This window comes from Podarcis filfolensis, assembly GCF_964270895.1.
Source record: "Podarcis filfolensis genome assembly, chromosome: 6".
In the NCBI taxonomy this organism is placed as follows: domain Eukaryota; kingdom Metazoa; phylum Chordata; class Lepidosauria; order Squamata; family Lacertidae; genus Podarcis; species Podarcis filfolensis.
Genome location: NC_139609.1, coordinates 51,295,315 through 51,321,397, shown reverse-complemented (window position 1 = coordinate 51,321,397; position 26,083 = coordinate 51,295,315). Strand labels below are relative to the sequence as shown.

General features: G+C 44.0%; 1 protein-coding gene across 7 annotated transcripts; it reads right to left on the bottom strand.

Moving 5' to 3' along the window:
• Nucleotides 1-126: 126 nt before the first annotated feature.
• On the bottom strand, nt 127-24,929 carry LOC310765229 (potassium voltage-gated channel subfamily A member 3-like). 7 transcript variants are annotated; one of them, XM_083619995.1, is made up of 5 exons: nt 22,445-24,929; nt 20,907-21,972; nt 17,589-17,672; nt 17,139-17,209; nt 16,536-16,654 (listed from the first exon to the last, which is right to left on the bottom strand). In XM_083619995.1, the coding sequence occupies exon 1, from the start codon at nt 24,432-24,434 to the stop codon at nt 22,593-22,595; it is 1,842 nt and encodes a 613-aa protein (XP_083476121.1). In that variant the 5' UTR covers nt 24,435-24,929; the 3' UTR covers nt 16,536-16,654; nt 17,139-17,209; nt 17,589-17,672; nt 20,907-21,972; nt 22,445-22,592. The 7 variants fall into 7 exon arrangements, with proteins under 7 accessions (XP_083476127.1, XP_083476125.1, XP_083476126.1 ...); XM_083619997.1 differs by having other exon boundaries at nt 17,139-17,204; XM_083619998.1 differs by lacking the exon at nt 16,536-16,654 and adding an exon at nt 16,716-16,888 and having other exon boundaries at nt 17,139-17,204.
• Nucleotides 24,930-26,083: the final 1,154 nt, after the last annotated feature.

Below are 26,083 nucleotides of genomic sequence, written 5' to 3'. Positions count from 1 at the left end.
CATAGTAGCTGGTATTTCAACAAGCACTGGAAATGTTTTCTGCAAGAACTTATCCGATTAACAATTTTCTGATTTTTATCTGCACAGTGAAACACATCAGACAATCTACAGAGTACACATTTCACATTTCTTGATGCATTGATGTTTATTAACAGTGTTGATTCTCTTATATTTAGCACATGGTTAAAAAGCTTAGTACAGAATCCATCAAGCTCAATGGAAGTTTTGCACTGACTACAAAGATGCCGTCTGTCATTTAACTACCACTTCTTATGCTGCAATTCAAATATTGGTGGTTTAGGAGAACAAATACCAATTTCAAAAGTCAAATACCAATTTCAAATCCTTCAGCTGGCATTGAACTTTGGCAAAGAAATTCAAAGCTACGCATTTTAATTCTGAATATCTAACCTTGGAACTAGCTTTAGCATATTCCAAAAGGAACATTGTTTACCTGAGCCCGTGTAGCATTTCATCCTCTTGTTCCTAGGGGACCCTTCCAGATATTTTGCACGAAGAATACACAATTGGGCTGCCCATCAACTGGAGGAATCTAGATTATTATTTTCAGTGAACACATTTTCCTAGAAAATAACTTTTCCCTGCATTCAGATGGCAGTATTGAGCTGTTGAGAAAATGCAATGCAGGCACAACCATGTGCTGGAGGAGTGGAAACCCTTGCCAGGTCTAAAAACACATGCAAAAGTGCCCCATTATTGAGTCTTTATTTGGGAAAATGATAGAACTAATGTCTTTTTAGCTCTGGTGTTTATTTAATCACCATATTCATCTTGGCACTTCCAAAACCTGCTGTGCTTTAAATTTCTAGCATATCACTAATGGCAAAATGAATTGTGCTGCAGTTTTAGAAGTCATAACCTTCAAAGAGAGAGCATGGGGTTGAGGATCTTTGAGATCTGTCTACTAAATAACAAATTTGTTGTGGCAGGAGGGCTAATTCTGAGACTGTTCACTCCTTTGGGAATCATTTCATTTTCTCTAACTAGGCACTGGTTGTCAACAATTTTTTGACAAAGTTCCTCCTTTCTTCTTTCTCTTTCCTTAAATTTGCCATATTCAGGTCAGGGGGCACTGGGTGGGGGGGTCTGTTTGCCTAAGAAATGCTGAACCTGTCATTTGCTACTAATGATGCTTCAGCGATTTGTGTCACTCTCCTGTCAAAACATAATAAAATGTTAATATAAAAACATATGGGCTTAGGTGTCGTGTGTTAATGCTGTGAGCACCTGACGTCCCATTGGAAAGATTTCCCCTCCCACTGCCAAGCACTACTGTGCTCATCTCTCTTAATATGTGCAGATTTTGGCTATCCTTTCCTGCAGCAAGGCAACTCTAACCCTCCCAGTACAAAAGGGCAAGAGCAAACCCAAACTGGAACTAGGTAGGGCAACACCTACGAGATTATCCTTGTGCAAACAAAACATCTTCTGGAAAGGTCCACCGATAGAAGGTTATCACTGGAACAAAGAAATACACTTTGTTTCACTACTGCTGCATGCTAAGGTACCCATTTTGGTCCCTTCAGAGCAGCTTGGGTGTGAAACGCATGCCTGTTGCACTCCCTGTTGCTTCAGTTCATAATTTAACATTGCTGGCTACACATTAATAACTAGCTGTTAGGGCTGGGCGATATCTGGTTTTCTACATCAATACATCACCAGCTAAACATAGCCATATACCGATATACTGATATAATGTCTGAAATAAGGATGGAGTTATGTAGAGGCATTGGCTGGCTTCAAGCTTCTTCCCACGTTGTGATTTTTGCATAGCGCATGCACACACATTGTGATTCATGATATATTGCCAGGTCAAAATTATGAAACCAATATCATGATATGGACTTCAAACCAGTTTTAGACGATCTATCGATATTATCTCCCAGCCCTACTAGCTGTAAAAGACTGGAACCCTATATAAACAATTCTCTATTGCTCCCCTCAGCTGTAATGCACTACGCCCTACTTGTTTTCAAGCGAGCTTGCACTAGAGCAGAGCTTAGCTGACCATAATGATATGTGCTCATTGACAACACTTGGTAATTGCCCATGGAGCTCACTATCATGACCACAACCAGTAAGACTCTCTATGACCCTCAAATCGGCTCTAGAGACTTGTGCTATGCTTTAACCAGATGCTCTTAATCCTTCCCAACTTGGTGATAAGCCTGTGGTTGTTAAGCAATCTGTCCATATCTCTTTTATTATACCTTTATACATGAATATTAATGAAATACAGGCTGCAGTCCAATACACATTTACTGGAAATCCCAGTGAATTCAATGGGACTAACTTCTGAGTAAACATGCAAAGAATTGCACTTACAATTTAAGAGGAGATATGTATTTCTTTGCTAACAAACACATATGCCTTTCAGTATCCTTCTTTAAATAAATGCTTCAAAACAAGGCACAAAATTTAAACTTAACAGTTCAGAAAATTCTTTGAGGATTCGTTTAAATCAGCATCACTTCTCCTCGTACACAAAGGCTAAAATAAGTAGGAAAGCTTTTTGTAACAAAGGTACCACTTTATAAATAACACTGAAAGGGGGGGGCTCATTTTAAAAAAACACAGAATGATGATTCATTTCTCATCACAGCCCAAAATAAAACTGTACAAAACAGATGAATATTTTACAATCAACACATTTGGAATGTTTATTAGCAGCTCACTTGAAGTTTTGTTCTTAGTCACTGAAGCTTGCATGAGATTTTATAAAGGCAGAAATAACATCCACATAATTGTGCCCCTTTCCCCCAGCTTTGATCTTTCTTTTAATATTGCGTTTGGTTTTATCTTACAACATGAAAGATGTTCATTTCTACATAATGCACTTGTCAGAAAACACAGAGAGATAGAACTTGTTATACAACTACAAGTTAAAATACTGAGACACAAGAGGGCAGACCATCCTTCTGTTCGGTGCACGATGCTATAGTATAATTAGTGACTTCTTCCTGGTGTCTGTGGTTCTTTTTAGTAAGTATTTAAGAGGTTGGTGGCATTCTGTTGCACTTATTGAGACATCTTCTGTTATCTGTTGAGCAGAATAAATGAAAGCATTCAGTGTACATTCAAAAGCACGGAATGGTGTCACATTTTTAAAGGCAAAATCAAATCCTTCTTGTACAGTGTTTGCATTCCAGAAAATTTGCAATTTCATGCCCTAAAAATAAAAGTAAGAAGCAGGATATCTAAATTCAGCACTCCACATGACACCTGGCAAATTCTGAGTGTACCTTTGGTTTGTTATTTGGGGGAGAAGGGGAGGAATTTGTCCAAAGACCTCCTATGCCAGCAGAACTTGAGCTACACTGCCACCTTGAAAGGTACAGTGTCAGAACACGCCAGATTTTCAAGCAGAACGCTAGCAGCTGGCTGAGCTGTCCGCTGGTGAAAATATGCCAGTGTAACAGCCAAAATGGGGTACGGTTGTAGGCAATCCACAGCTACGCCCCGCACTGACAGCACAGCTGTATACCAGCCCTAGAGCAACAAAGAATTTCCCTCTGACCGTTTTCTCTGGCTCTTTTCAGAGAAACAGGTGCACTTTGCACAAAGCAGAATGCACAAAGTCAAACTTGAACATACTGAAAGTACTTGTCTGTTTAGAACCCCAACAGGAACCTCATCTTGGGACCCCAGACATGAACACCCAACTCCATTACAAGAAAGCACTCCACACAGGTAAGCTATGGAAGGGGGACACACGCCCTGAAATGGACAACTGTGTTTCCCATGCCTCCTCCTCCCACACCTTTTGCTATATGCGTCATGCCCAACTGTGTTGCTCTAACACTTTCCCCATCCCTAACAGTGGAGAGCAGGGTCTCCCACGCAGATAGGAGGCATGTGAGTTTTGCAGTACGCTTCTCCAAGTTTCTAGTGCTGTAATATGAAACCACCTGGGTGAGGGGGTTTTCTGGACAAGACCCAAGACAACGCTTGAAGGAAGATAGGCAGGTCATTTGGTGATGCTCACTCTGTCTTTAGGCCAGGAGGAAAGAGGATGGAGAGGAGAGGAGCAAAACAGAGCTGCATGAGAAAGCAGCAAGCTTTATAGCTCCCATGGGAGGGACCCTTGGGAACCCAACTGCTGATGGAAACTGATTGTTGCTGTATGGATACTTCAGCTTTCATGTTCAGTAAGGGATGGTGCTGCCTAGTCACTCGTTGAGACAAAACAATGTGTTATATGACAGAGCATGGTTGCCTATGGAGTACATATTATTTACTTTTGCCTCACTGTTGTCTCAGGTGAGATGGTTTTCCAAGATTCTAGAATAGTACAAAAACTGGCTGAACTTAGATTAGTATGAGATGGGAAACTCAGTCAATTTCAGTTTCTCATTTTCTCCAATCTTAAATTCAATCCTACATATTTCCACATCAGTTTCCCATTTTTTAAATTCTCTGTGAAAATTCATGTTTCACAGTGGGAATTTCACCAGACACATTTCTATGCAAATTTTCTTAATACTGTACACACATTTTTTATCAGAGCAACTTTCCCTAATACACATTTATATGTTATTTTCACTGATACATTCATTTTATGCACATTTTACTGCACTGTATGCATTTTCATGCACATTACCTGTCTGGAAAACGACACTGCAAAAATCAGGAAAGTGCAAAGCAATGGATAGCTGTGTTTAATTTGCGTCTTGTTTCAGAAACTGTGGATTAGGGAGGTTCATCTTGAAATGCAAACTGAATCAGATTTTCACCCCATCCCTAGGTTAGTGAACACACAAGTAGTGATTCTTCTTTCAAACAACCTTCAACACTTGGGTGGTTGCCATTCACTGCATTTGGACCGTCACTGTAAGAAGAAAGCTTGGTCCTCTCCTGGCTACTATCCATCCTACTCTAGGGAGGCCCATCTCACACTTTCAGAACTGCTAAAACAATTCATTTAGTGCAGCGGTTCTCAACCTGTGGGTCCCCAAATGTTGTTGGACTACAACTCCCATCATCCCTGAGCTCTGGCCTTGCTAGCTAGGGGTGATGGGTGTTGTAGTTCAACAACATCTGGGGACCCACAGGTTGAGAAAGGCTGATTTAGCCACTTAGGATCAAATCTCCATTTCAGGTACTAATAGACTCTCCTTTCATATAACCTAGGGACGCTGTTGGCGCTGTGGGTTAAACCACAGAGCCTAGGACTTGCCGATCAGAAGGTCGGCGGTTCGAATCCCCGCAACGGGGTGAGCTCCTGTTGCTGGGTCCCTGCTCCTGCCAACCTAGCAGTTCGAAAGCACGTCAAGCTGCAAGTAGATAAATAGGTACCGCTCTGGCAGGAAGGTAAACGGCATTTCCGTGCACTGCTCTGGTTCACCAGAAGCGGCTTAGTCATGCTGGCCACATGACCCGGAAGCTGTACGCCGGCTTCTTTGGCCAGTAAAGCGAGATGAGCGCCACATCCACAGAGTCGGCCACGCCTGGACCTAATGGTCAGGGGTCCCTTTACCTTTACCTTTTCATATAACACGACACCCCCCCTTTCTGTTGCAACTGTTCTTTTTGAACAAGTTATGCAGTTGGGTGGGGCAGAGCCACAGAACAGTCCTGCCACCACTGGCATCGCTACAGTTTATATGGGTGTGGCTAGGACAGGACGGCAACAAGGCTGGGGCTGTGTGGACACACTGGCAGGAATGCCGGATTAGCTCCTCCAGGATGTCTGCAAAGTTCCAACTGGACTACCACCCCTGCCTTGCCCCAGCTGCAGCGATTTGGGGAGGGCAGTTGCACCATCACACCAGCCACTATCTTTTTTTATTTTAAAAAATGTACAAGTTATAATGGTAGGGAACTCTAAATGCACTTCTAGTTCTTTCCTTTCTTCCTTTGCAGCTGCCCAGCTTGAGTTCAAGCCAAACTGCAAAGGAAGATCCCTGCTAAAAACAGGGATTGGCTGCAGGAGAAAGTTCCCAATTAGCAATTCCCTCCTGCAGCCAATCCCTTTGGACTTGCTGTCAGCACCACTCACTAGCTAAATGACACATTATTATTCTTGTTCCTTCTTCTTCCTCTTCTTCTTTTAATGCACATGGTTAGATTGTTGGGCTACAATCATATAGAGTAGGGTTCCAATATCTGCTCAACCCAAGGTAACCTTGGGCCAGTCACAATCTCTCTGCCTAACCTACCTCACAAGGTTGTTGTGAGGATAAAATGGGGAGGAATAGAACCATGTACACCACCTTGAGCTACTTGGAGGAAAGGTGAAGTAGAAGTAAATGCAATAAATATAAACAAATATAAACAACTACAGGCCCTGATCCAAAATATGTTTCTGATCTGAATCAGGAGCAAGTTTCAGACTGGGGCCCTGCAGCTGCTTTTCTCCAAAATAAACATGGTCAGGTTAAGTACTTTAAGCACATCTTGTACACCGGCTGAGACCCTACCTGCCCACAGACCGTCTCACCAGAGTGGTACATGCTCTGGTTATCTCCCGCTTGGATTACTGCAATGCACTTTACGTGGGGCTATCTTTGAAGGTGACTCAGAAACTACAACTAGTACAAAATGCGGCAGCTAGACTGGTGACTGGGAGTGGCCACCAAGACAATATAACACTGGTCCTAAAGGATCTTCACTGTTTCCCAATACAGTGGGACCTTGGTTCTCAAACGCCTTGGTACTCAAAGAACTTGGAACCCAAACACTGCAAACCTGGAAGTAAGTGTTCTGGTTTGCAAACTTTTTGGGAAGCAGAACGTGCTCCGTTTTGAGTGCCACACTTCCATGTTGAGTGTTACGCTGAGGTCTGTCTGTTTTTGCTATTTATTTTGCGTTTTTGTTTTTGTGGCTCTTTTTGTTTTGTTTTTGTGAGTGTTTGGAACCCAGTTCAGCTACTGATTGATTTAATGTGTGACTGCAGTATAATTGTTCATTGCTTTCTTGTTAGATAGTAAAATTCATGTTAAATTTCTGTTTTAGAGGTTGTTTTTAAAAGTCTGGAACGAATTAATCTATTTTGCATTACTTTCTATGGGAAAGTGCACATTGGTTTTGGAACGCTTTAGTTTTGGAACAGACTTCCGGAACGGATTAAGTTTGAGAACCAAGGTACCACTGTACATTTCTGAGCACAATTCAAAGTGTTGGTTCTGACCTTTAAAGCCCTAAATGGCCTCGGCCCAGTATACCTGAAGAAGCATCTCCACCCCTATTATTCAGTATGGACACTGAGGTCCACTTCCGAGGGCCTTCTGGCGGTTCCGTCACTGCGAGAAGTAAAGTTACAGGGAACCAGGCACAGGGTCTTCTTGGCAGTGGTGCCCTTCCCTGTGGAACGCCCTCCCATCAGATGTCAGTGAGATAAAGAATTACACAAGTTTTAGAAAACATCTGAAGGCAGCCCTGTTCAGTTTTTAATGTCTGACATTTTTTATTTTTTTTATTTTGCTGGAAGCCACCCAGAGTGGCTAGGAAACCCAGCCAGATGGGCAGGATATGAACAATAAAATTATTATTATTATTATTATTATTATTATTATTATTATTTACATTTTTTTAAAAAAGTATGAATAACACCATGTGCACATGTAGACAATACTGAACTAGATGCACCACTGGTCTGACTGGATACAAAGCAGCCTTCTATGCCACATATGTCTAAGAACTAAATACTATTTTCTTCCCTAGAACACTGCACTTGCCAGCTCCTCTTCATCTATCAATGTAGGCTATTTAAAACAAAAAAACCCTTAACTTTTTTTTTACTTTTTTAAAGAAGTGCCAGACTGACAGTTCTAGGAGGTGAGGAAATGCACATGTGAGTACAAGATAAACAAGTCAGAAGGATGTGATGATGTCTCCTTCAACCCTAGTCCGATATTCTGGGATTTTAACATATGATGAGAACTCCAAAGTTAGACTTCAGGTGCACAGAGATGATGACAGAAAGTGGAACTGATCGGGGGGGGGGTGGAGCAGAGACTTGTAGCCAACAAAATCATTGCGTAAAGTGAATTACTTCCACTTGCACAGCAGAATTTCCCCTCCCTCTCCAACACCAACACACACACACACCCTGCACACACAAAACCACACTGCTCCACCCTAAGATCTTGCTCTGGAGGGTAAGGAGAATCTCTAGAGCAGATGTGGGGGTGCAAAGTGCCTGAAAAGGGAGGGGAGGTTCCATTGCACAAGAGAAAGTTTTTTCCACTCATGCAGTGACTTAGGCTGTGTACACATTACCAGCTAAAAACACAGCTAGGTTGTTCTTTTCCTCAATTTGGATTGAAGCTGGTTTGGAGGGAAGCACAGCTAAACACAGTATTTCATAAGAGACAACAGGACAGATACTGGATAAATATGGATTGTGGCTGAGGTTATGCGTAGACTGTTTCCCAAACCAGCACTGGGAGCAAACGGAATGCAGAGTAAACAGCAGTGCGTACCCAACTGTCATTTTAAAATATTAAGTGGTTTATAAATGCTTTAAATAAATACTTGATACAATGCAGAGAGATTCTTTTTGAAATGTGGGATGGAGAAGCTCTCAAGGGAAGAGCTGTAAGTAAGTAGAATCTAAGTAGAAGAGGGGAAAGGACACAGCAAAGCAGGGGAAGGATCAAATGTGTGGCTGTCCATTTCTCTGCTACTACACACCAGTGTTCCTGGAACTACAGATGTCTGTAGGAGCCAAGAACCTGTCCAAGTGAAATACAGCTGGCCTTAATAAACTCTCAAGGCTCTTCAATTTTATTTTAAGAAGTACATAGGTTCTAAGCTGTAAAGTCAAGATGACAGCATGTTCCACAAGTGCCACAGCTGAAGTCTGCTTCCCTTCAAATTTCTAAGCGTTCTCCCCCAAAAGCTATTATCATACTATACACTGGGAGATTATGGTTCTGAGCTAAGTAGCATGTAAAAATGGTGTCATTACATATTCATAAGCATATTTTAGAGGGGTTAATTGTAAAGCCAGATGTTTCCATTTTTATTTAGAGATGACAGCAGAGGGCTAATAAAGATCAATTACCCATCTGTCCACAATTCCAAAACAGTCAACCATGTATTATTATTTTTAAAAAATAAAAAAGAGCTGAAAGCACCTTCAGGCTCTCCAGTTATCTGAATCAAGTATTTGCTATTAACAATGAAATCAACAGGTTTTATTAATTCATGTAGAGCAAATTCAAATTTGAGCTTTCAGCCCAGTAATGGAACACTACTATTTTTGACTCTCCATTTTTGAACTTCCTCAGAACCTTACATTAGTTTTTTGGAAAGCAAAGCTGGATGGAGAAGCTGGTTTTGCGATTCCTATTAATTTCATCAATCAGACTGAAAGAGAACCTATTCCACCACTACTTTAAGATTGTGAAACTTGCTTATTTCAACAAAGTCTCTTTAACAAAATCCTTCCTCAAAAAAGATTATGAGATCCAACCAGGCTAGCAACAAACCAAATCTCAGATCAGGCAAGAAATCCTATCCAAAGTAACAGCAGGAATACAGTACAGAGCAACCTGTAACAGAACTCACTGCCACTGTCCCCAACATTCTGGTAGTTTTGGTGTTGAATGTCAAGTTGGTCTTTAATAAAACCATGCTGATTCATGGATGAATGGGCCACCCTGGGGTATATCACTGAGACCACGGTGAGGGAGGTGGGTGGGTCAGAACTGATGCAGCTCTACCTACCCAGGTACTCAGTTTGACATCAGCCCAGACTGGGAGCAGCAGGGAGGTGTTGCTGTACACAGGAGTTCACTTCCCCTGAGGGGAGGGGGATGGAAGGATCTGCAGGTTTGGGATACTGTTGGTGTACCACCCATCCTGCTGCTCAGCAGCCTCCCTGACTGAACTTGTCTTGGGTGCAGTGTAGAACCAAGAATGAACTTGTCTTGGGTGTGGAACCCAGAATGGTGATTTTGGGTGACTTCAACATCCAAGCTGAGGAAACCTCAAGTCCAGTTTTTGGTGTTCATGGCCTCCATGGTAACTATGGGCCTGTCTCAGATGAACATCAATGCAACACAGAGAGCAGGGCATATCCTTGATTTTGTATTTGAGCCATGTGGAGAGCAGGGTGGTCTGGAAATAGATAACATGGATATCACCCCATTGTTATGGTCAGGCCACTTCCTGGTGAAGTTTCTGAGTAGCTGTGGTCAATGGTATAGAGATAGGCCTGGTGAAGGCTGGAGCGTAAGTGGCGTTAATCTCTTTCCGTAGCCAACCAAGCACATGTTCAGACTCATAATCAGGCCTACCACATGACTGTGGAGAGAGCGAAGAGATCCTACTTCACTGCCTTCATTGCATCCGTTCTTACCTTCAGGAACATGTTCAGAAAGCAGCATTAATAATAGAAATAAAAATCCAAAATCTTCAGTTCTGCACTTCAACAGATCATTAGCATGATAATCAGAAGTTGAACAGAAAGTAGGAAGTACTTTCTGATTTTGCAATGTCAACCATACATTGGCTCAGCATAGTGATGAGAAAGCGCAGCATTATACTTATTATATCTTGAGAAACGCAATTTAACTGCGAAATCAGCCATGTGCGATCATTTGGGAGAGGGGAATCAATGCAGTTCTCTGTACCTGATCCTCTACTATGGCTCTACAAACGTTGGACTCCAACTCTCTCATCAGCCCCAGCCAGCATAGCCAATGAATGAAAGGAGCTGTAATCCAACAACTGGAGAGTCACAGGTTCTCCACCCCAATCTACTGTTTCCTGATAGCATCTTCAGAAAATACATTTTCTATTAGATTAGTCTTCATGTCAGTAAAGCAAGTCAGTGTGGTGTACAATGACCTCACAATAAGAAACCACCACAAGCATCAGCTTCCCGATAAATATATAATAGAAGGTGAAAAAGATACTTACAGCAACACATTTTAGGGTACACACTTTTCCTATCCCACTCTGAAGCAGGATAGCTCAAGTCCAAATCCACACAGCATAAATAAAGATCATTAAGGGAACCTGGGCTAGCCACCATCTCCCAGTTTAACTTGGTGGGCAGTTATGTGTGATTTCATTTTCAATACAATTGACACCTGCAGAAGTTTTGGGGTGTGACATATTGCTTCATTTCCAATCAGTGCATGTCTCATAACTTCCTGTTGAAATCCTGTAACTGTTTATACCACAAATGGACGGGTGTTTCACTTTTCTTGCACGAGTGCCCCTCCAGACAGCAATAATGCAGCAGCATTGGGGAAGTATCACAGAACAACTATTAAAGTGGAATGATGTCCAGACACTACAGTATAAATGCACCACTAATGCACTATTATCACATCAGGTCACTTCCAAACAACTTGTCTAATAAGCATTTGTTCTGATTTGTTTGTGGGGATATTACATGAAGTTGCATCAAGCAGGCATTGTTCTACACTTTCTGTGCATTTTCCCATCACTTTCCTTACTGCAAAAAAATCCTATCTTTTGTGGAAGCAGGTTTGTTTCACAAGAGCTCCAAATCTACTTTAATTGTGCAGGCTGGGATATGACTGAATCCCACCCAAAAACGTTGATAGTCTGGAAATGGTCCTCCCTAGCTACATGGGACAGACATGTTCCCGAATGCACCCACAAGTAATCACAAGTTTACAGATGCACCTAGCACAGAAAGTCCACTTTAACAAAGAAACAAACTTTTCAGACTTAGGAAACTGACTGGAAATACATTGAAAAATGTGGAATGAATGGCCAACGGGAAGACATATAAACACCCCTTAAACAAATCAGGATGAATGCTCTTTGTCATGTAACTACCATGCAAACAAACAGAATGACCAGATAATCTAACCTTCACACAAGCTTTGTGAAAGTAAATCAGGATGAATGCTCAATAAATAGGAAATATGGAGGAACCCTCAGAGAGCTATGTCAATACTGGGTATGTTTTAATTTCAAGATAGTTTAGACATGAGTTTTGCTAGATAGTTAAGAGTCAGGACATGTAAATGTATGTATCTGTATGAAATTCGCATAAGCAAATGTATAGTGCAAATTTAGGTCTCCAAGCCAGTTCACACTGGTTCTAACATTGTGTTTTGCTGCATCCTCCACTGCCCTGTAAGCAATGTGGTCCTTAATAAATACAAATTGAAAAAGGAGGTCAAGAGATAGGAGATCTGGAGCCTTGTGGGACTCATGGTTAAGTTAGTCTCTGGCCCCTTCAGTGTCCCACAAGGATCCAGATCTCCTATCTCTTGACCTCCTTTTACAGCAGGGTTCAGTCAGGATCCCACCCAGGGCAGGTAGAAACAGGTCAGCAAAGAAGGGGGCAGATCTTGTAGGACTTTATGCATTTTGCTCTTATGGGTAAGAAGCATAGTTATATCGACTGGCAAGCTGAACACAAAAGCTTTCCACAGTTCAGTCTGTTACAAGACAAGTTACATTTACTTGAGCATGTATCTCGATTCATAAAACAAAGATGAAATGACAAAGACTAGAGGGGTATTTTCATGCATGAATGTTTGGCACTGTGTTACTACGGGGCTTACTGGAACCCAAAATCCAAGGATTGTGCATAAATGTCCATCACAGTAGGACTGGTAAAATTAGTGGCAAAGCAGCATTAAGCTCACAGAAGTCTAACCAAATAGTCACATAAGGGGTGTTTTTTTAAAGAGCCACAATCCATTGCACTGTTTCCCCTTTTGCTATCAGTATAACACTTTGTGCAGACCAAGTCTGTGCACATTTACTCAGAAGTAAGACCCACTGAAGTCGCAGGGGCCAACTCCCAAATACATGTGCACAGGATTACAGACAGAGAAAAGCAACAGTATTAGCCAGCTGGGGGTTTATACTTGAAATGGAAATGTTTTAACTTTTGCCTGAGGCAAAATCAGGATGCATATTCATCTCTCAAGACCGCCACTTCATTGCACCATGAAAGAAAAGGTGGAGCACCAGATGGAAATATTTTAGGGTTGCTGGCAGCACAACGCTTTGGAAGAGGGACTGATTTGCATTCACTTCTCATCCAATTCTGAAATCTAAACGTATTTTCACCACCGTGTGCAGCCTGCCAAACAGGAGCCATGCTTAAGGTACCTGTTTTAACCTCTTTTTTGCAATTTCAATTTAATAGCACTGGCAACAAGCTGGAGATGTGTGAAGCTGCCAGCAGGATGTATGGCGAAAGGTGAGCAAGATGACTCAAGGGATGAATCTGCACTGACGTTGTCCTCATATGATCCCAATGAAAACAAGCAGGTCACAATTTATTTGATTATCTAGTCATACAGACCTTGCAGATCTACCATTTTTTATTAAATATCTGCAGAGAGAAAAATACCAAAGGTCAAAAGAGCAAGAGGAAGAATCTGCAGACGTCTAAAGAGGGCCTCATACTGATCCCCAAAGGAGTCATTAGCAGAAATCTTACAACTAGACACAGAGAGAAACGAGTTATGCTACACTTCATTATCTCTTTTCATATGTAATAACCTAGTCACGTCTGAGTGCATTGGCTTCCAATCTATGAAGCCTTTACTATGAATATATGTAGATTTAACTACAGAGTCTGAACACTGGCGAGGGTGGGGAGTGACCAACTTGATAGCCTTAATGGTATAGATAAGCATATTCAGGGTAGGTAATTCTGAATGGAATTTACATATTATGTATCCAAATTGGATTTGGATTGGTATCAGTTGGCTTCACCCAGAGATGTGCAGGGAATTTAAAAGTATGTAGGTTACCACCTGTGACCTGGGTCTATGCCCATCCTGCCTAGCAGAAACTGCCTGGGGATATTAATACACCTTTCAGGGAGGGAAGGACGCCAGGTGGCCTGTAGTTGTCTGGCTCCTACTCAATAAACGAAACCAAAATGCAAATTTCCCCAGCCAGTTACTGCCTCATTTTTAACCTTCCCCTTTTGCAGAATAATGTCAAGTGAACAATTAGTTTTCAACTTCATCTTTTTCTGGATACTAGCAGATTTCTGGATTGTTTAGCTTGGACTAGGGCATTTGCAGCCTTGCTCAGCAAGCAATCTTTATCTACTGTTTGATACAGGTAACAGTAGCACTCTATTCATCCTGTGATATTTTTCTGCTATATTCATATTATTCAACACAGGATACTGGGCAACTACAATATCTGGTGCAGGGGTAGGGAATCTGTGGCCCTCCTGATGTTGTTGGACTCCAACTCCCATCAGCACCAGCCAGCATAGCCAATATCAGGAATGATGGTTGTAGTAGTCTAACAATATGTGAAGGAACACAGACTTCCCACACCTGATATAGTGAGACCATCCTTGACTGGTTCTACTTGTTCTTCTCAACAAGGTGCCAGCAGGTGATTATGGGGATTTCCCTTATCACTTCCCTCTGGGGACACAAGACTGATCTTGACCCTTCCTGCTCATACACATATGTAAAGCCACTTGGCACCATCATGTGAAGACTTGGGTTGCTTCCAGATGACCCTAAACATTCATTCTGATTTGTTTGTAAGGTTGTTAAGACAGCATTGCATCAATCAAATGCATCAAGCTTTCCAGCAATTTCACCTGGCAAGAAGGTTGTGAACCTTTCTATGAGATGTTGACTTGGCACTCATCAACAATTAGCCATGCTTCTGTAACCTCAAACAAAGGCTCTGTAACGTTATCTATGATGGGCTGCCCCTTATGACTATGAAAAATTCAGCTAGAGCAGGATATACTAGCATAAAATGCAACATTGGGTTGTGTCAATGTCTCAGCACCTACAATGGCTTTCTATTGTTTTTCAGGTACCACTCAAATTGCAAGTTTTCTATAAAAAAATTCTAAACAGGCTAGCCCAAACACACCCTAAGAACCACCACCCATTCCTTTTCTTCACCAGTTTCCAATATCAATTGCCTCTTGGTAGCACCATATATGCACTACATCAGACACATACACCAAATCTAGAGACTCCATCCATCTGGGGACTATAACACATGAGCATCTTTTGAAAGTTCTGTCAGAACCCTTAATCTGAGCTAATGGAAAGTTGCATAGTTCCTTGCATTGATAGAAAGCATCAACAAGGACAACTGTGTAGCCTTCCCCAACATGGTACCTTCCACATATCCTTGATACCTAACAACTTCCATCAGTCCCAGCCAGCATGCCTAATAGTCAGGGGTCACAAGAGTTGTGGAGGTACAACATTTGTAGGGAACAAAGAGAGAGAAGCCTAACTGTCATTATCATCTTCAGAGTCCTTTAAGTGCCTCCTGAAATTAGGCCAGGTTTCGTAAACTGAAGGGCAGCACGTATCTTCAATAAATGAATAAATGAGCAAATGACCTCATTATGTCACCTAAACCAGTATGCACACAGCTTTTGCACTGCTCAGTATCAGACATAAAAAGCAGACCACAGTGACTCCTCCTGCGTAAGCTGTCATGGCACTCTGCATAGGAGACCTGCATGAAGAAGCCAGAGGAGATCTCAGGAGGAAGGTTTCAGTCTCAATGGAGAGGATAAATGCCTCCATTCAAGACAAAGTGTGTTTGCATTGCTGTGAATGTGAGGAGAGACAGCATTTTTCAGGGGAAAGTGGGGAGAGGCACATGCACAAAGGAAAATGAATGCTACAATAGTAGACCCATGGCAGAAAGTATTGTGAGCTGCTTAGCAGCTCATTGGGAAGGAGCAAAACAGAGGGGGAAACAAAATGAGATCTCAAACCAAAATCCAGAGAGATGTGAATATGATCTTTACCAGGCACAGCCTACATTTTATGTGTCTAGCCAGCAGACAGGGGAAAACAACAAGACCAGAACCCATAGCTACACTTTGACCACCATGCAAAGGTGTGCACAGAATAACTTATGAAGGGTCCTTTGAAGTCTCCTATGACATGCCACTTACTCCTCTCAAGCACCCCAATGTACAGGAAGGCTCCTAGTCATGTGGACCGAAGGAGCACTATGTGCATCCATAACCCAATGGAAAAGCACAGATGCAGCATGCCAAAGCCTTCAGAGTCACTACTAGCTACAGAATCCCAGGAGAAATGGTTGGGAAGAACCATAGACAAACCAAGACAGAGCAATGAGATATCCAGTTAATGTCATTTGCACAGACCAATCATTTTTCTCTCAGTTTCATTCATACTCCAGAACACTTCTAATTTTGCCAGGCCTACTTCATCCCATTCAGAAATATATTCATTTTGACAACTGCTGCATGTGTCAGTTAGTGTCCCATGCGACCTTGTGATCAGTTTGACCCACTGCCACCCCTGCATTCGCTCTCTCCATGCAACCCAGTTGGTAGGTTTTTCATCACAGAGAAAGTCAGGTAGAGGAGGCAACCCATTCGCCATCACTAGTACTTCTATTTCAAAGCTATAAGCAAGATGCTGATCCACAGTCCTACTGTGTTGTTGTTGCAAGGAACTCACTGTTCTCTTGCCTAGTTTGTGTGCCTCTCTTGGGAGACAACTGAGCAGAGCAAAAATTGGAGGGTGATGGTTCCCTACCTGCCAACCGTCATGAGAAAACAGACAAAGCTGAAACACAGCTTCACAACATCCCAGCTTTTATTAAACCATATCAGTGGCAGGTATAAGTTCTGACAGCAACACAGAAGAATCAAGGCTGTTGTCTTTGCGTTCTTGCAGGATTTCTGTATGCTTGAAAACTGCAAGAGAAAAAAGAGTAATAGATGCAGGTTTCCTTATCACTATTCATGCTGGCTACCCCTGTTTACATTATGGGCTATCACACCTGATGGAAAAGCTGTAGCCCAACAAAGGCATATCTGCCTTCAACTAGTTATTGCTGCTGCTTGCTGCAGGTGCCATTTGTGGTCTGCATGATACTAGGGATGGGAATCATCCTTGCCTCTCAGAATATGGAATGGCTGCCTTGTTGCCTACAGGGAGACAAGTATGGGATGGTAATGAATAACGGGGATCAGCAGCAACTGATAGGTCCAGTGACTAAGTGCCATTATGGGTAGGTGAGTGAGCAGAAGCAACAAAGGATGCTATCACTAGGTGCTATTTCACCCTGCATGCCTCACCTCAGTTTCCTACTCTCCCACTGGCAGGCCAATCTCCCACTCTATGTTTGGAAGCTTCTCCTGTAGGGGAAGACCATGCAGTCATTGCAAGAACACTCACCTGTCCATTGTAGGGACTGGAATGTTTGTCTGCAGTTTGCAGCTTCTTTTGTTCCGTATGCTCTGGCTGTACTGGAGTGGAAAAAATGCATCATGAATGTTTTGCCAGCTGTAGCAATAGACAGAGATAAGTGCCTAGCATTCACTAGCAAAGGTGGCTGTTATCCATTGCATTCATTGGTGCTTTGTGGAAGCTCACCAACATTTGGAATAAACAGAAGTCCCCTTTCTACACTGTGCATATTTATCCTGTGTCCCACAGCTGTCTGCTGTGAGGGGAAGCTTGTAAAGTTAGAAGTTTCCCAGTACTGCAGGGATTGATGGGAGACACTCTTGAGGCCATGGGTGGCCATCACTTTTATTGGGAGGGTTGGAGAAGTGTAGGCATCATATGATGAGACATAATGACCCCCTCCCTGGTGACCCCCAACAATCCCCTGACCTTGCCTACCTCTTGTGGGGTGCTTTTTCCTTGCAGCTCTGGTTGCAGGCTTAGAGTTGAAGTTTGCATCTGGAGTCCCAAGGCAGAGGAATTCTGAGAAGACAAGTGTTGCTCATCAGTCCTTCCTATCTTCTTTGTTATCCTTGACTTTGGGGTGTGCGTTGTTTGTGAACAGTGCTCATTTCGTGCCATTCATTAGATCATTTATTTACTGCTTTTTGGCCCCCAAAGGAGCCCCTGGATTGACTTACAACAAAAACTATTAAAACACAGTGATATGTCCCCACCTGTTGGTCCCTAGTTTGCTAGACAGTGATGGAGATCCATGCTATAGTTTTCATACATGAGATCTGTGTTCAGTGGCTGGGGCAAAAGGCCAAACTGTGCATTATGTGGGAGGACCATGATTCGATCTGATTTTTGTTCTTACTGAAATGCAGCCATGTGGAGTGGGGAGCTGCAAATTTCTTTGCAGGAGCACAGGGAAGGATGGAATATTTTCCTAATCAAAATTTTCCTAATCAAAATTGCCCCCTGGCCCTCTTCCCAGGGAAACAGTAACCTAGGAAAGGAGTTTTTGGCTATAAAAATGGGGCCCCAGTTTCAGTATCTTTTTGCCTTTGCCACTACTGTGTTACCCTCTGTGCTGAGAATCCAGGGTATATATTTAATAGTAAAATAAACATTAAACAAACAGGAAAATAACAGACCAACTGGCTTGAAAGTATTGGTCTTTGTAATACAGTACTTTGCAGGTATGCTACTAAAGAGGAAGAAACAGCCACTTAGGTGGCACTATTTTAAAAAGATCCCTCCTTTCATTTGGGAATAGGGCCATCATTGACAGTGATACTCTGTCACCATTGGGCTGACTTTTTGATGTCCACCAGAAACAATAGCTTGGAATTTCTCACCCTGAATAATCACGAACAGTTTTTTTAAAAAACAAAACAAAATGCAAACATGCAACGGATCTCCTTTTGAAGTAAGCGCCTTCTCTATGCTTACAATATGTATGGCTTCTGTGTAATAGATCTTTCCTATGGAATACAGTGGTACCTCGGGTTACATACGCTTCAGGTTACATACGCTTCAGGTTACAGACTCCGCTAACCCAGAAATAGTGCTTCAGGTTAAGAACTTTGCTTCAGGATGAGAAGAGAAATCGTGCTCCGGCGGCGCAGCAGCAGGAGGCCCCATTAGCTAAAGTGGTGCTTCAGGTTAAGAACAGTTTCTGGTTAAGTACGGACCTCCAGAACGAATTAAGTACTTAACCCAAGGTACCACTGTACATGGATTCATATGTTCTGGGTGCAAGTAAAAAAAACTGAAGCAATGTCATCTTCTCAAAGTCCTCATTCTCACCTTGTAGGTGAAGTAAAAACCCTGAACATAAAATGAGAATAATGCACATCATTTATTCCTAGAGCTGGGAGTTCCTATTCATCTTAATGGCCTAGATCCAAAGAACAATGCAATTAGTTCTGCCAATCATATCTCCCCATGCTGCGTGGCCTCTTTTGGAACCAAGGAGAAATTTCCAAAGTAGTTTGGGGCGCATGGGACTTGCAATGGAATGTTGCACCATGGAGAGCGCCTGTTCACTGTTCCAGCCCTACCTTCCTCCATGATTTTCCATTTCTCCCTCACCTCATCCCTACTGACCAGGTATAGGCAAACTCGGCCCTCTAGATGATTTGGGACTACAATTCCCATCATCCCTGACCACTGGTCCTGTTAGCTAGGGATAATGGGAGTTGTAGTCCCAAAACATCTGGAGGGCCGAGTTTGCCTATGCCTGCCTGCTGACAGTCAACAATCTATGGACACTGCACACTTTTAGTCCTTGGACTGTTTTGGATATTCTCCCCACCATCACCACCACCTTTACAGCTTTTTCTCAAAAACAAAATTTGGGTTGTATCCAACATAGGATTCTGCTCGTGCAACAGAACATTCCCCCATCTCCATCCCCAGATGTGTTCCAGAGGTTCCTTCAGCCCTGCCCCAGAGATCTGGGAGGGGTGGGAAGTTCTGTTGCACAAGCACAAATCCTTGCACTAATGGAATGATTGGACTGGATATCACCCACTTTACTTTTGTAAACCTTTGGGTTCCCCTAAGTGCCGTAATAGCTCCTGTGTTTTCATGGATGGTGCCATTTTGGCTACATAAAGCAATGGCACTCACGCCTAAACATCTGAAATAGAGGGAACGATATGGGGCAGGGAGAGAGAGAGAGAATGCTGCTCAGAGAAAATCTCACAGTCTCATTAGGCATGCCTAAGCCCTAGGATGCACCCAAAGTGACTCTCTGGATCCTGGCCAAAGAGTTCTTGCATTGTGATAATATTCCACACACATCAAAATTAGGATTTAACCATTTCAACCAATAAGCAAAAGAAGAAAGCAATATTCCTATAGTGCTCCCCCTTCCCTCTTATCCTTTCTCTCCAGACAAACTTGTAAGCTGAAATTCACACAGACAACACTATTATGACCGATTTCGCTGGCACAGCTCTACACCCGACGCTAATTAGCCCAGTTCTCAGCTGGTGAAAATTACAAGGCTCAATTGCAGCTCCATATAGTGCCACAAATAACTGTGGGCTTGGCCAATAAATTTATCATAGTGTGCTGAATTTAGTGGCTGAAAATAAAAGTAGACGGGAATGTTGAATGGGATCAAGTAAGATCGCCACACACAGATCATAGTTTCATACAATAAGCATAAAATTGTATGCTAGTAGAGCTCTGAATCTCATAAAATGTACACACATACCACAAATAGAAGTATCCCCATTCAATTGCTACTATATTTGCTGAAAACAATTTAAAGAAAATTAAATTGGCTGAATATCTGGTGTCTTTAGGCATTATCTACCACACATTTTGCTTTACCAAGGTTTAAGGTGGCTTGAAAGTCACTGAATCAGGACCTCACAGCTGGCATGGTTAACTAACTTGCAGCGCTATAGATTCATTTTGAGAAGTGGAATCAAGTTACAGAAAGCAATGCACTAGTGGCTAATATTGCAACACATACTGAATTCCAATAGCTATATAGATATATCCTGATATTTACTCTGGAAGTCACTTGGATTGAAATCAATAGAAATGCTTTGGAGCAGGTAGCTTTACTGCAATTCTAAAAATGCAGGAAACAAAACTCTTTCAGAAATTAAGCATTTTAAAAATAAAATAATAGGAAGTAAAATGAGACTTGATCTTAAAACTAAGGGGTTAGAAATGTCTGATTATTCAAAGATGGTATATTTTAGACACCATAAGCAAGAATAACACTTCTTGCAGCAGCAAACAGCTCACCTGTGTCTGTCTGATATTCCACAGCCCCAGTTGTGTGTATACGAGTATACATTCCCCAGATGATTTGAATATTTCTCAGCCCAACACTTTTGGGTTCATCTGCATCTATTTCCCCAGATTTTCATCCTTCTGTAATAAATGCTTTTGGTCTTGTTCTTCAGTCCCATATGTGCTTTGAAAGTGGAGCTGCCATTTGTGTCATGAGGGGTGTTTTGCATAAAACTAGGTCATGCGCCATGATTTAATGTATCATTTCATCAAAAGATGCAGAGATGGTGTCATCTTTATAAATCTTCTATGCAGCTTTGTAGGTAGCATATATAGACTTAATTTCCATTTTCAATTATCAGGCACCAAATTGTAAGGGAGGGTTTGAAGCTTGCTTATATATGGAACAGATGTTATGATTCTTTTAGGATGTGCAGAACAACAAAAACTATTCCATATCATCCTTTTTTCCCTTCTTCTATAGGTTCCAGAACTTTTAGAATTCTGCACATCTAAAAATGGTGCATATAGAATAATGCCTAGTTTCCACACCTAAATCTCTCTGGGATTAATGGTGTGTGTGTGTGTGTGATCAGAGCAGCGGCTTTTCTGCGGAACCACAGAAGTTCGAACCATCTGGAAGGGTTACTATGGAAACAGCAAAGGACTGGGGGAGGGAGGGAATGGATGCCATGACAACCTTTGGGAGTTTCCCAGGAAACCAAAGTTGCTATGGAAACTGCATCACTCAGGTCCAAATTAGTAACTTCCGCTGCAAGGCGTGTTTGCCACTTTAATCTTCTTGTGATAGATGCAACCGCTTATCTTAAATGCATTGGAATGGATGGAAATGCCCCCTTTGTTTCTAAGGTTTGGATGGGTTTCAACTGAGGCTACAGTCACTGTGAAAAGCCCATCAGTGACTTACCAGAAGCCTAAAACTTCATGACATGCAGAAAGCCAAACACTCAGGATATGATCCAGTAAGACAATTGTTCAACCTTGTGATGTAGGAAGAAGTATTTTCCACTATACTGTGCAGGTAGAATTTTGAATTCAAGAAAGCAATTCTGTAGTTCTGTGGATCAAAGAAATCCAGACTTACAATGAAGACTTTCCCCTCGCTATATCGAAACAATTATACGTATGCCTAGGGCAGATTCAGACTGCACACAGGGCTTTAACCTGGCATTAACAAAAGCAAAACTGTACCCTCGTATGACACACATTAGATGATGTGAGCATCATTTTGCAGTGTGATGGCAGAGATGCTTTGTGAAATTTCAGTGCCTATATTTTCTACTCACTGCAACACACTTGCATCCGGGTTTCTTTCACTTCGTAACTTTCATTCCAACAAGTGCACACATTCAAAGAAAGGAAAATCAACAAATGAGCTGCTCTTTGCTAAATTTCCCAGCAAAACCCCAAAGCCCAGCAACAAACAGCGCAGAACAAAAACCTGTTTCTAGAAGAAGCAGCCCAGACTTCTTTGTATCCTCTTATCTATCTGCTTTCTTAACATCTGCTTTGTTGTTTGGTTTTTTTACCTTCTAAAAATGCCCATCTTCAGAAAGAAGGATCAGAAAAGTACATGTATTAAACAAGAGCACAAAGAATGACGATGGTGCATGTTCCTCACAATACTGATTACGGAGACCTTCTGTAATATTTTTATATATCCTTGAAAGGTGTCTTTTAAACATCCGTAAAGATCTTTTTAATATTCACACAGTTTGGATTGTTTGTGGCTGTACAGTTGCCTGTTTTGAAGGCAGCCTGTTTGAATGCACTGTTGCTGATGCCTCCCTCTTCTATCACCATGTACTCTGACTTGCTGAGAGTCGAATTGCTCCGAGCTTTCCTCAGCTCCTCAGTGGAGGAAAGATGCTGGCAGCTTCCTACATGCATATACTGGGCTTGTTCTTCACCTTCCGTTTCTCGGTGATAAAAGTAGTTAAAGTTGGAGACTATCACGGGCACAGGCAAGGCAATGGTCAGCACCCCAGCTATGGCACAGAGAGACCCTACTATTTTGCCCCCAATAGTGACTGGGTGCATGTCACCATAACCCACTGTAGTCATGGTCACTACAGCCCACCAAAAGGCATCAGGGATACTGCTGAAGCTGGACGTGGGATCATCAGCCTCTGCAAAGTAGACGGCACTGGAAAAGAGGATAACTCCAATGAAGAGGAAGAAAATGAGCAAGCCCAGCTCCCTCATGCTGGCCTTGAGGGTCTGCCCCAAGATCTGCAACCCCTTGGAGTGCCGAGAGAGCTTGAATATACGGAAGACTCTGACTAACCGGATGACCCTGAGAATGGCCAGAGACATCGCTTGTTGACCATTGCCCTGCCTCTCGGCCAGCTCAGTGCCCAAGGTGATGAAATAAGGAATAATAGCCACAATGTCAATTATGTTCATAATGTTCTTGGAGAAGGTGGGTTTGCTGGGACAAGCAAAGAAACGGACAAGCAGCTCAAAGGAGAACCAGATAATGCACAGAGTCTCCACCACAAAAAAAGGATCAGTGAAAGAGGACACCATGGAGGTTGCTGGAGAAGAGGAATTTGGGAAGATATCTGCCACGAAAGGTCCACCACTGGTCCCAAATGTCCCTGTGGTGCTGTCATAGTCACGGTCATCTCTGAACTCAGGCAAGGTTTCCAGGCAGAAAATGACAATGGAGATGAGGATAACTAAGACTGAGACAATCGCAATGCCCCGAGCTGGTCCAGAGCTCTCCGGGTACTCAAAGAGGAGCCACACCTGGCGCTGGAACTCCTTCTCGGGCAGAGGTCTCTGCTCTTCACGGATGAAACCTTCATCTTCTCGGAATTTCTCCATGGCCTCCTCTCCCAACTGGTAGAAGCGGATTTCTTCCGAGAAGATGTCAATGGGGACGTTGACAGGGCGCCGGATGCGGCCTCCGGACTGGTAGTAGTATAGGATGGCATCGAAGCTGGGTCGGTTGCGGTCAAAGAAATACTCATTGCGGAGGGGGTCAAAGTAGCGCATCCTCTTGCGGGGGTCCCCCAGCAGGGTCTCGGGGAACTGGGCGAGCGTCTTGAGCTGGGTCTCGAAGCGCAGACCAGAGATGTTGATCACCACCCGCTCGCAACACTCGTGCTCCCCAGCGTCCCCCCCACTGCCCACCTGGTGATGGCCAGGGGGAGGCAGGGTGTGGGCCATCGAGGGGTGGTCGTAGCGCTCTCCTCCCAGCAGGGCATGGGGGTGCTGGGTCTCCTCGAGCAGAGGGTCCTCTCCCCCCACCACGGTCATGCCCCCCTCCAGCTCCCCGTCGCCCACGTCCTCCTCGACGCCCTCCTCGTCGTCTTCCTGCCCTTCCCCGGTCCCCGAGAGCGCGCCTTCGGGGAAGAACTGCTCACTGTAGCCCAAGTTGTGGTGGCTGCTGCCCACGGCGACGACGCCCGCGACGACGACGCCAGCGCCGCCGCCGCCGCTGCTGCCGCCCCTCGGGTGCCTGCCGGAGGACAGGGCGGCCGGCGAGCGCAGCAGGCTCAGGTGCTCGTCCATGGAGGTGGCGGCAGAGCCGAGGGGAGGCTGCCTCCCCGGCCGACCAAGCGACACCTCAGGCAGAGCGCCAGAGTGACCCTCCTGGCTGCACCCGCCGCCGCCGCCGCCGTCGCTCTGAGGTGCCCGCCCGACGCGGCTCAAAATATCCGCCCCCAGCCCGGACGCCGCCTCTCGCCCTCCTCAGTCACTCGCTCCGCGCCGTCGCCGCCCACGCCGTCGCCCTCCCGCCAGAGCGCCGAGAAGGAGAGCGAGGGGAGCGGACGCTTCTGGAACGAGGGAGGGGTCTCCCCGCTTCCCCCACCTGTGAGAGCCCAGAGCTGCTGCTGCAGCAGCAGCAACAACAACAGCGAGAGAGAGAGACAGCGCGCACTCGGCTGCTGGACGCTGCCAGCGAGCAACACGTTACGCGCGGGGGGAAGTTTGCAAGAGCGCCTCGCCCTCCCCGCGGCTGCAAAGCCGCTGCATCGCGCGCTTAACCTTGGAGTAACTCCCCGTCAGCGCTACGAGGCTTACTTTCAAGAGGCAGGTTCCCGCGCATCGGCCTCCTCAGGAGCATTTCCCCAAAAAAACACACGCGCGCACACACGCCTGGGCTCTGAAATAACGTCAAGGTTTAGTGCTGGAACATAGGGAATAATGGCTTTCTCGTAACGTGAGGAGCAGGGGCTCGGGCGTGCGTTTGGCTGTGTTGTTGACGCCTGCCAGTTTGCTGCCCCGGGGTTGTTGTTGCAGCGGGGAACCCTGTGCTGCTCAGGATCCCGCCGGCCACTGTGCAAGCTTGGTGAGAGATGCGGCTCCTCCCGGTGCAGGGCGCGTCTTCTGCAGTGATGCGAGGGGCTCACTTCCAGGGCCACAAGGAGCCGCGCTTTCTGGACCCCTTGCTCAAAGCACTCTGGGCTCACATCCACACCATGCATTTAAAGTACATGGCTTCCCCCAAACAGATCTGGGGGTGGCATTCCACCCCCTGCAGAGCTATAATTCCCAGCACCCTTGACAAACTACACTTTGGGCGAAGCCATGTGGTGCAGAGGTGACCTGGTTCTCCTTGTACTGCTTGCCTTCACCTGGCAAATGCTTATCCATTCCCTTTGTCATTGTCCCCCCAAAAAGCAATGTCTGGTGTTGTTTGTGCAGTGGGGCTGGTCCTGTCTGCATGCTGCTATCCCAGATACATTTATTCATTTACATAAGAAGAGACCCTCTAGTTCAGACCAAAGGCCCACATAGTCCAGCATACTGTTCTCACAGCGACCAGCCAGATACCTGTTGGAAGCACACAAGCAGGAGCTTACTGCAATAGCATTCTCCACACTTGACATTTCTAGCAACTGGGATTCAGAGGCATAGTGCTTCCAACAGTGGAAATAGAAGGTAACCAAAGTGACTAGTGGGAGTGAGTGCCATGGTTTAACCAGATGTTGTGTGAAGTACTTCCTTTTGCCTAGCCTGAATCTTCCAACATTCGGCTTCATTTGATGGTCCCAGGTTCTAGTATGAGAGCGGGAGAAAGATTTCTCCTTTTCCACACGATGCATAACCTTGTACACCTCTATCATATGACCTCCAGAAATGTAACCTTTCCTCATAGAGGAGTTGCTCCAGTCCCTGGATCATTTTGGTCGTCCTTTTCTGAAACTTTTCCAGAG